General features: G+C 30.1%; 5 protein-coding genes across 6 annotated transcripts in view; 2 read left to right on the forward strand and 3 right to left on the reverse strand.

The window, feature by feature from the left end:
* Positions 1–572: 572 nt before the first annotated feature.
* LOC119833598 (RNA polymerase II subunit A C-terminal domain phosphatase SSU72-like) lies at positions 573–1,628 on the reverse strand. The gene has a single exon (XM_038357671.1). It carries the CDS (start codon positions 1,344–1,346, stop codon positions 768–770), a length of 579 nt encoding a protein of 192 aa, XP_038213599.1. The 5' UTR covers positions 1,347–1,628; the 3' UTR covers positions 573–767.
* Positions 1,629–3,068: 1,440 nt separating this feature from the next.
* On the forward strand, positions 3,069–4,792 carry LOC119833318 (28S ribosomal protein S27, mitochondrial). Its single transcript, XM_038357304.1, has 2 exons — positions 3,069–4,265; positions 4,462–4,792. Exons 1-2 carry the CDS (start codon positions 3,231–3,233, stop codon positions 4,732–4,734), a joined length of 1,308 nt encoding a protein of 435 aa, XP_038213232.1. The 5' UTR covers positions 3,069–3,230; the 3' UTR covers positions 4,735–4,792.
* On the reverse strand, positions 4,792–7,545 carry LOC119833317 (coiled-coil domain-containing protein 22 homolog). The gene is made up of 8 exons (XM_038357302.1): positions 7,190–7,545; positions 6,926–7,097; positions 6,560–6,824; positions 5,925–6,178; positions 5,608–5,835; positions 5,388–5,527; positions 5,149–5,314; positions 4,792–5,067 (listed from the first exon to the last, which is right to left on the reverse strand). Exons 1-8 carry the CDS (start codon positions 7,237–7,239, stop codon positions 4,846–4,848), a joined length of 1,497 nt encoding a protein of 498 aa, XP_038213230.1. The 5' UTR covers positions 7,240–7,545; the 3' UTR covers positions 4,792–4,845.
* An 878-nt stretch (positions 7,546–8,423) lies between these two features.
* On the forward strand, positions 8,424–10,450 carry LOC119833211 (ER membrane protein complex subunit 10). Its single transcript, XM_038357133.1, has 5 exons — positions 8,424–8,581; positions 8,652–8,819; positions 8,910–9,178; positions 9,997–10,093; positions 10,230–10,450. Exons 1-5 carry the CDS (start codon positions 8,477–8,479, stop codon positions 10,311–10,313), a joined length of 723 nt encoding a protein of 240 aa, XP_038213061.1. The 5' UTR covers positions 8,424–8,476; the 3' UTR covers positions 10,314–10,450.
* LOC119833210 (DEAD-box helicase Dbp80) overlaps positions 10,438–10,722 on the reverse strand; it is a 2,883-nt gene continuing 2,598 nt past the window's right edge. Inside the window, exon 3 of one of the 2 annotated variants that reach the window (XM_038357132.1) lies at positions 10,438–10,708. In XM_038357132.1, the coding sequence (XP_038213060.1) occupies positions 10,542–10,708 (167 nt within the window). In that variant the 3' untranslated portion in view covers positions 10,438–10,541. The remainder of the gene's footprint in view (positions 10,709–10,722) is intronic. The other variant, XM_038357131.1, reaches the window with a different exon arrangement.

Consider the following 10,722-nt stretch of genomic DNA (forward strand, 5'->3'; position numbering starts at 1 on the left):
ATAACATAAAGGCAATCATGTTTCATCAATCATATTTTTATCCCGATATTCCTACGGGATACGGACTAACGCGGGTGAAACCGCGGGGCGCAGCTAGTTATCCAATAATATTATCAACGTCAAACTCGATCCATCGTTCACCGGCCGAACTCTCCCAATGAGAGCACGCTTTGACCTTTGCGTCGCAGCCGCTTACATGTAGACGTTGTCGGTGCGAGTAGTATGTGAATTTATATTCGTGACTATCACATCACATTTTAATAATTTCAATAAGATCAAATTTGTTAAGGCGGTCACTAGGATCGATCTTTACGCGTGTGCGTGTGTACTTATATTAATGTTGTAAATAAACAGCAATTTACCTAACCTAGGCAACTGATTAAGTAGTACTGCCTCTAATAATTTACAATGTTTAATTTGTTAGTGATTTATAAATTGTAGGTTACTAATTATTCTATGTATTATGCATAGGACATGGAAGATTAACTTTATACACCAAATATTACACCTTTGACAAGTAATCTGTATGGATGAAAGTTAGAGAATAATTGAAAATAAATAAATAAAAAACATTAATGGGAAGTCCGTTTATTATAGTCAACACTTGCTTCAGCATTCGTCCTTTGAATAGAACTTCATCATTTCATACTGCTTTCTTTTATGAAATAACTTACAGTCAAAAAGTATATACAGACTTATTTTTCAAATTAGGTTATCACTTCATTCATTCATGTTAAAATTTTCATCCAAGTCTTTACTATGTCATGTCAATAAAACATAATGCTGTTTAAAATGGGCCTTTGACACTTAGCTTCAAAGTCATGTAGCAGCTCATCAATATCATTATCCAAATCATCACTTTGAGACATTTTTGTAACCATATCACTGATAAGAAAGGCACCTATTGTGGCTTCCTCATGATTGTCTTGAATATCAATATTAACTATGTGTACTGGCTGATTGCAAACTGACCTCCTAGAAACAAACCACTCTATAACTTGGTCATACACTCTCTCTTCACAAGTAATAATAACATCAAATCTTTCAGTTGATGCTTGAAATCTTTCAGGACTAGGTTTAATGCGTCGGTTTCTATCAAGCATATGTAATAATCCATTTTGTGTATAATAAGTCTTGTCTTTTTCCAATAAATCATTATAAATATCGTCATAAGGAATACCAAATTCATAACAATTTGGTCGATCAGCAGAGGTACCAGGCAATTTTACTTTTTCACCAGTTCCAAATGATTTGACTTTGAAGCCTTTTTTCGCAAGAAATGCATGGGCTTCCATACTTCTGTTCATATTTGATGAACAAACTACAGCAAAATACAAATCACCCATTATTATTTTAAGCTGTATCTCATTCAGCGTTTATTGTATAAGTCGTGAAAACTAAAATTTACTCGTTCTAGTGACGTAGGTATCTAAAATGTGATAACATTTAACACACATGATACTCAAATAAAATACCAATAGAATTAGTTTTACTTTTACGAACAACTGTTCATATAATAATATCGTTCGTTGCAAGCAAATAATACAATATTCAGTCAGGTTTTGATACAAAATAGCAATACAACGCTGCTGATAAACTTTGAGTTCTTGATGAATGACATATGACAAATGAAATGACATCGAAATCATCGAATGTCATTCTAAGCAGTGACTATTACGGCTTCACACAGATTAAAAATGAGAAATATTATTATTTTATTGGTTCAAATTCAAGTACAATTTCAAAGCTCATAACCGGTTAACACCAAAATTTATTTTGAGAAATGTCCCTTGTCAAAAACGTGTGTGACTACGAAGTGGGGGAAAGAACAATCAACAAAACATATATAGCAATTTAGCGGTATATAATCAGGTGTTCGTAAAAAAATTTGGTCGCCCGCTAAAACTCCTATTCTATCCTATCCCATCCTACTTCCTGCTTCCTACTATCCTACTATCCTATCCTACTAATATCCTACTTAATATTATAAATGCGAAAGTTTGTAAGGATGTATGTGTGTTTGTTGCTCTTTCACGCAAAGACTACTGAACCGATTGCAATGAAATTTAGTACGTAGACAGCTGGACAACTGGAATAACATATAGGCAACTTTTTATCACGATATTCCTACGGGATACGGACTTACGCGGTCGAAACCAGTAAGTTGTTAAATAAATTCTAAAAAAAAAGTGATTGACTAAACATAATATTATGTGTTAATCTCAATGTAAGTATATACAGTATTCCTCTCATTTCATTTATCAAATTTGCCACAGAGATTTTACCCGTATAATTCATATCTATTATGCTATTTTATTTTTTGGTCTTTAGACTCTCAAGAATTCATGCAATAAAACAACAGGATGTGTTTTTTAATAAATCATAAACGCATTAATTAGGGCATTAAAATGCAAGTTGACTATGTTCAAGTTTCAATGCAGTTACGGGATAAGGCTTACTTCCTCGTGAATTCTTGAAGCAGCTACACTAGAAAACGCGATACGAAGTTATGGGCTGTATTTGACATATTGTAGATAATTGTCTTGAACAAAAACGAAATCTATCTTCAAATTGTCAGGATAACATCAAATGGGACCATACGAAAGGCACCAACTTGAAAATAACAAAAGAGTAAACAAAATTGGTTCACACAGTCAGAAAGTTCTGACTGAGTGAACTGAGATGTCTCAGTATCAAACACTAGAAGAAATAACAAATTGAGAACTTCCTTTTACTGTGACATGAACACTAGAAAATGTCAATATTTGGCTCTGATGAAACAAATGATTGCATTGAAATACTTGTATTAGTTTTTTTAGATATTTCACACTTCACTTGTACACACAAACGATATAATATTTATTGTTCAATAACTTAAAGCAAATCCCAATTTTAAAACCGCTTGACTGTTGGAGTAAACGCGCAAGCAAACGTACGTGCTCGGGACTTCGTTTATGATGACATTTGAGACTATATTTCTATTTTATGATTTATCTAAGGCTGTTAACTGCAATAACATAGTCCTAGTATTATATTATCTGTGGTAGTACTTTAAAATATGTTAGTCTGTACTATTTGTCTATTATTACCAATCCAATATCCATTCAAATGTCAGCGTGTATCAATAGTTTGGCTATACTATATTTCGGATTTCTTTTAATTGAACACTTTTCTTAGATTTAATCCTTTATTCATGAAGATTTCTCTCAGAACAATATTTTGAAGAAAAAATGTTCAGGACACTACGGTACAATTTTGTTCCTAAATACTCTGCAATTATTATATCTAAACAGTCTTTTCTAACCAACGAATATAAATGTATTAACGCATGGAGTAAACAAACTACATCACCTATATTAACAAAAGTAAATCTCAATGATTTCTATACAAGCTTGGAACAGCATTATTCATCTAAAGGTGTTGTGAGCGCTATAGATGTTGACATCTTTGCAAACGCTGTAAAGGACCCATTATACTTGGACGAGTTAAAGGATTTGTTACATAAACTTCGTCTATCGGCAGAGACTGGTAACACATTAGAATCTACTCATCATGCTACTGTTAGAAATTACTTGGAATTTGGCAATATTAATGAACTTGTTGAAATTTTGAAAGATCCTTTAAATTATGGAATCTTCCTTGATTTCTATGCAGCTAACTTGTTAATGGATAAGTTAATAACATCACAGAATTACGAACTTGCTGCGAATGTAGCTTCACTTATAATGCTTCAAGAAGATTATTCAAATGACATAACTTGCACATTGTGTCAATATGCATGTTATAAATTTATTTCGGCATATAAACCTCCCTTGGAAGAGAACAAAAATGAAAAAGAAAATAACAAAGTAGAGGAAATTAAAATAAGAGTCAAGTACTTGCGAAATGGATACTTTGACGATCATTTTGATATAAAGGATATTAAACTTTTGACGGGGAAGACTCTAGCTTGGATATCAAAACAATTCCAAGACAACACAAGTAATAATTTACAATTATTAGGTTTGCTTTACTACAAAAAATTTGATAAATTATTATTACTATGTGATAAACTAACAGGCAATACGTCATTTAAAGTCTATAAAGAAGTTCTAAATTTAATGGAAGCTGAATTAACAGAAGAGTCTAAAGAGTCGCTAGGAAAATGTATATCATTGTTGAATAACGCTAAAATGATTGAGGAAAAAATGGAAGAATCAATCAAAATCATGGTGGAAAATGCAATTAATAGATCTCAAACTAAAGATATTGCTGCACAAGAACAGGTAAGATAATATTATTAACTACTGTTAAGGGTATTGCATATGAAAGCATTACATGTTTCTAACATTCATAAAAAAGGGGTTTAATGGATTGAAATTATGCACCTATAAACATAATTGTGAAATTTACCCATTTGCTTTCTTGGTAATATAAATCACAAAATCTATGAACCAAATAAGCAATATTTTATCATTACAGATGTTCAAGAACTGGGAAATTATTAGGGAAACCAGGCTTCAAGAACAAACAAAAAGATTAGATAGAATAAGGAGAATACAATCTATAGAAGAAAAACAAAAAGAGCTAGAAAAGGAAGAACAAAAGCTGTGGTTCTTTGAAAATGAAGAAAAGATTGATCTTCAAATAGAGGAAAAAGAACAACTTGAAGATAAAAGACAAGTGAAAAGTAAAGTACATGATAAATCTGATGAAGATTATATACCTCCAGAAATTTTACCACAGAAAAAGTAGTATAGTTCTTATGTATATTTATTTGATTAATGTGTAATAGACAATTAAAGACTTTTAAAACATATTATGATTATACTCATTTATTATTTAATAAATAACAAAAAAAATGCACTAAGCAGACTCTTTTTGTAAATTAGTGAGATCCAACTGAATTTTTTGTAAAATATCTTCAGTACGTTTAGATTTTTCAGCCTTAATATTATCTTCTAAATCAACTATGTCTCTTGCCAAAATACCAGTTTCATTTACAAGGGATACAATAGTGTTACATTCAGAATGTAGCAATGCCAGCAACTTGTAGGCCTTTTTAGCTTGATCATCTTTTTTCGCATCCTAGAAATAAAAAATATATATCATCTTATTTCTAACTGCATAACATATAAGCAATCTCCGAGATATATACTAAAATATTACCTTGAAAAGGGTTTCATCAGCAATAGAAAAGCACCTGCCTAATTGCCCTTCAAGTGTATTTATTTCTTTTTGAAGTTGTCTTGTATCTTCTAATATCTTTTTTATCTCCATATTTTGTTTATCTACATTTCCAATGATTTCCAAAATTCTTTTAGTATATACATGCCTTTAAAAAAGAATCGTGAAATAACTATCACTCTATAAAAATGATAATCAATATTCAATATTTTGTAAAATACCTTTTATTGCCTCCTTTTAGTTTTTCATATTTTGTTTTTAGTTGGTTTTTTAATTCTTCTTTATTTTCACATTCATCCTTCATGCCTTTAGCTTTCTCCTTTAAGTCTATTAAGATTTTTCTGCACTTACTTCTTTCAGACTGAAATAAGTAATGTTTATTTGAACATCAAACTACAAATTTAGATATTTTTAGTTAAGCATCAATTACAAATTGTATACCTGTGTGAGTGCTCGATCACTTTTTAATTTGTCTATGTCCACTTTTAGTGACAGATTTCTTGATGTGAGCTCTTCCACTTTGCAATGCATCATATTAATATTTCTATGTACCTTCTCTAACAGATTATCCACACCATTTTCTGATTCTATGTCATTTATACCAATACTGTTAAGGACATTCTGTATATTTTTAAAATCTGACTCTACTCTCTCACAGCTTTTTAGTGCCTTTAATAATAAATTAATTATCATGTATTTTACCATAAATAAATTAAAATTATTTCAAACAACATTGAAAAAATTAATGATTAGTATACCTGAGAAAATTCAACCTCCATAACATTTCTTTCACTGGTTAGTGTATCCAATTTTTGTTTTAAATGTATTGTTGTCTCTTTCAACTCTTTTAGACTTTTATTGATTTCCTGTTTGTTTTCACTAGACATACAATCGATTTGTTCTTCTTTACTGTTACCTTTGGCCATAATTTGGACATCTGGTTTGACACTTTGTAATTTCATAAGTTTCTCTATAATAGCTTTTTCATCAATTTTGTTTTCAGATAAATAATCTAAATAAAAATTAAATTATTAACACTCAAAGTTACTTCTCCAATTTTATATTTTCTTCATAATTCATTAACATAGTTATTTTTATTTTGTTAAATTTACGGTACTTGGATTACATTAACAATTGGTAAAATTTTGTACTCTGTCTGTAAAAAAATTGTCTATGTGCCTAGATTCAAGGTGAGAAAGAAGGCCAATTGGCTATTCAAATATTTTTTTACTTTTTACTTTACTTTTAAAATGGAAATTTGACGGCACCAATTTGGTGTGGTAGGCTTCACAGAAAATTTTAGGGGTCTAATGCTAAAACACTTCATAATATGAATTCAATAAGACTAATGCTAGGGGAAACTGCACAACACTAAACCTAGAATGAAAATTACCTTGTTCATGAATATAGTCTCCTATTGATTTTTTCAATGGTGCATTACAGCTAGGTGGTATCCAAATTGTATTAAGTTGTTCTGCTATTTTATAACTAATTTGCTGCATAAGCAAATGCTTTTTGTTTGATGGTGATACTTTGGAAACAGATTTTTTATCTTCACTTGGTAATTTTTCAATCAAGAACATAAAAACTTGTCTTAAATCAGATTCATTATAATATAAAAATGTTTGATAGCCAACATCATTTTTGTAGCCTAAATCCTGCAATACACATTTTATTATTAGAGTGAAATGAGGGGTAACACAATTATTCAAGGGCAATTATCCATAAAACAACAATAGGAATTTATCTTTCAAGTTACCTTGCATATTGTTGCAATTTGAGTGGCTACTCCAATCCTTTGAGATACTCCAGTTGGTAATTTTAAAGGAACTTTTAGAGTTGGATTTATTGCGGAAATACATTGTGCTGCTGATTCAATTATAGTTTCTACTGGAATGTCGCAAATATTTTTAACGTCGTCGTTTATATTTCTAAAAAGAATAAATTTACTATGTATTGCACTATATTGTAAACTATATTGCATGCTTATTTCAATTTATTTGTTATTTGTGTGAATACTTACACATTAAGCTGTCTCAAAAAATGTATTATAATTGAATCAACTTCTTCCATGACGCTTTATATATAAATATAATAAAGCAAGTACTTAAACGTATAATCTATACGATATTTTCAGGGGAGTATATCAGTTTTTAGCAAAATAGCGCTGATTTATTTTCTATATACCTAAGAGAGAAACTAAATGAAACAAAATGACTGCATTGAAATTTAAAAATTGAAATACCTATGATCACAAATATACCACAGATTTTGTACTAATTACGTGGTATTATCCTACTCTTTGTAATAATTACTCCTAATGTACTTATATCTTTAAAATCAACTCGTCAAACAGGTAACAGGTATCAATACAGTATGTATATATTAACTATTTTGAAGTAATAAAATTTAAACAAGGACTAGGACTAGCCACAGATTAAGTACGAATCATTAGGATGGTTATTACTTATGCACTATACTAAATTTAGTCGACTTATTTCAGTCGTCACTTAATTTACTTATTTAAATACATAATCTTATAAATAAATAATCTTATAAGTACATATTTTTCAAGTATAATTTTTTACAGAAGGGTTTGGGATAGTAAAGAGTTAAATTTTAAATCTTAATGCGAATTTTATGCTGTCACAGGTTACATATTATAGGTATTTCGCTTTTGAAAAAAATTGGTGTCGTAAGATTTATTAATATGTAGAACGATCTCAAATCCAGTCGTAGATAATTTTTGAATCCATTTGTTCCAAATCGAAAGAGCATAGGTCCCTTTTTTTTTAAGTGGGGAAATCTTGCATAAGATACCCGCGGCACCCGCGGGGGAAGAGCATAGGTCCTACCGGTTCATTTTGTTCTGAATACTTGGTGTACCCTTTCCTATTTCTATTAATTGTCTGTTACTCGACTTACTCCTGTTAAATATTGTGAAGACAGTGGAGGTTTTATCCATCGAAATAATATAAAATTGTAAATAATTATTGAATTATTTATAGTAAAGTAACTTTTACGTAGAAGTTGATTTAGTTTTTGATTCACTAATAATTTTTATTATATTTACATAGATTATTAATTAAAGTTGTATATTTTATATTGATAAGCACCACTTCTCTGATTATACGCGTGCTTAAATCTGTCAATATTATATAAAATTAGTTTCCCTACCTTTTAAAACTTGACACTGGCAGATAGTTCTGACTTATTGCCATTAAAAAAAAAAAAAAAAAAAAAAAAAGAACTAGTTCTTATTCTGTGCACTATACTCTTTGACAGTGAAAACTGAAATATCAAATAGTGTATGATTCTTACGAATTGCTCAGTGCACGCAATAAAGAGATATATTAAAAAATATATTAATATGAATCTACCAATATTATTTTTCGTTTTATTCATCCATCACGCGGTATTGTGTTATGATATTTATACGTTGATATTAAAGTATGACAGATTTACAAAATCTCTTGTTTTTACAGATATGCCTTGATTACGATGGGTGGTTAAATATTCGTATTGAACATTCGTTAAATTGCAATGAAGATAAATTTTGTAATCGCGGAAATATATCACTTAAAAGCATACGAGCCGGCACTGCAACAATTGATCAAAATCCTTTAAGCCAAAAGCACATAGAAGAGTTAAAGGTATATCTTCTGGTTTTTAGATTAAGATATTGATAATTTAGTTATTCTTGGGGATTTATTTAATTTGTGACTTACAATTTTCATTTCTAGGAGCTAGCTTCAATTGATGGATTTTATACAATGAGATCATTTGTGACTACAGCTGATAGCAAGGAGACTGAATTTCTTTCGTCCGTAAAAGCTAAAGCATTCTTAGAAAACGGTTTATCAGATGTAATCAGTGCGTGGGTACTACCTAGTGGTGAAGTGATAGCTGTGACATTTCAAGTGACCAATTCAACACAATCCAATGACTTGTTCAGATCTGACCATCACATTAATTCCAATTTTTATCTTCGTCATGTGGATCAGGCACCTGTGTGAGTTATAAAAATAATTGCAACTAGTGTAGTGCTAAACACATGCAATACAATTATTGCTTTGTATACAATTGAGATACCACCTCCTTGACACAGTGGTTAATGTGTGAGCATAGAACTAATGCTTCCTAGATATGATTGCCAGTGGGTGATGCACAAAAAAGTATGCCTCGTTTTGGCACGACACAGAAGGCTGATTACCTAAGTGTCCATAAAGAAAATCAACCAATATCAATTGATACCCTACTAGAGGACACAGTACAAACAGCTATTCCACACAGTGGAGAGAATACTGTTATCTTAGTTAAAACACATTTAAATTATTAATTATGATTATAATGCTGCTATAGAAGATTGTATGTGGACAACATTCAATATTCCATGTAATATGTAGCTTAATAAGAACTAACTTGATTGTGTTTGTCTTTCTTTCACATTGCAATTGAGCAATTGTGTGATAAGAATTTTGTGTTTAAAGATAGAGATTGACTGGGGCTTCATTTAGTACTGGTAAAACATCTCATTCTCATTGGCTTTCCTTAGCTGATTTTATTGTAATTATATTTAAGGAAAATTATAAATAACCTAAAATTTAATTAGTTTTACCTTATTAGTTATGCTTTGTATTGTTGCTGCTTGAAGCAACTGTATTTTGGAGTTTCATATTTTTAAAATAAAAAGCACCTTATTCACTAAAGTTCGATAAAATTTAATTTCAAAAAATTACAATTGGATTTATAACATCATTGCCAGGTAACTATTATGTTTGAAAACTCGAAAACTTTTGTTTGACCATACATAAATTTTATCTTTTATAGACCTGACACTGCTTCTTACATTCAAAAACTAGAGCGAGAAAGAGAAGCAAGAGAAAAGGGTGAATTGAAAGATAATAGATCATTTTTGGCCAAATATGTAAGTAGTTTGTAATAACCTAGTTTGGAAAATAATTCTTTCTGTAAGCACCTTAATATTCTATAATTTTGTTTTCAATGGTGATAAAATTTTATTATGGTAATCTAAGAATTTATATAAACTTAATTTTTTTCAGTGGATGTATATTGTTCCAATTGCAATATTTGTGATGATATCAGGTGCTACAAACCCTGAAGGTGGTGCACAGGCTTCTCGATAGTAAAGATTATTATGAAATTCAGGATATTTTATAATAGTACAATTTGTGTTTATAAAATTTAAGTTTTGCAAATCTTATTTATGTGTTGTGTATGGTTAAGTAAGTGATTATAAAATAAATAGACTTTTTATTCAAAATAACGAAGTTTTATTGCTTATTAATACGCTTATAATTAAGTGCAACAATATAAAAAAAAGTGTTAGTTATGTTATACACATTAATGTTAATCTAAGCACCAATCTTCTCAATTTCTTCTGCATCTTCAATGTCCAGCAATTGAATTTTCTTTCCGAAATGAGCTTCTATGTCCAAGCAAACTTCCATTGCTTGTGGAGAATCAATCAAATTGATAGCTATTCCCGCTTTACCAAATCGTCCAGTACGTCCAATTCTATGTAAGTAAGTTTCA

This window comes from Zerene cesonia, chromosome 17, assembly GCF_012273895.1.
Source record: "Zerene cesonia ecotype Mississippi chromosome 17, Zerene_cesonia_1.1, whole genome shotgun sequence".
NCBI classification, from domain to species: Eukaryota; Metazoa; Arthropoda; class Insecta; order Lepidoptera; family Pieridae; genus Zerene; species Zerene cesonia.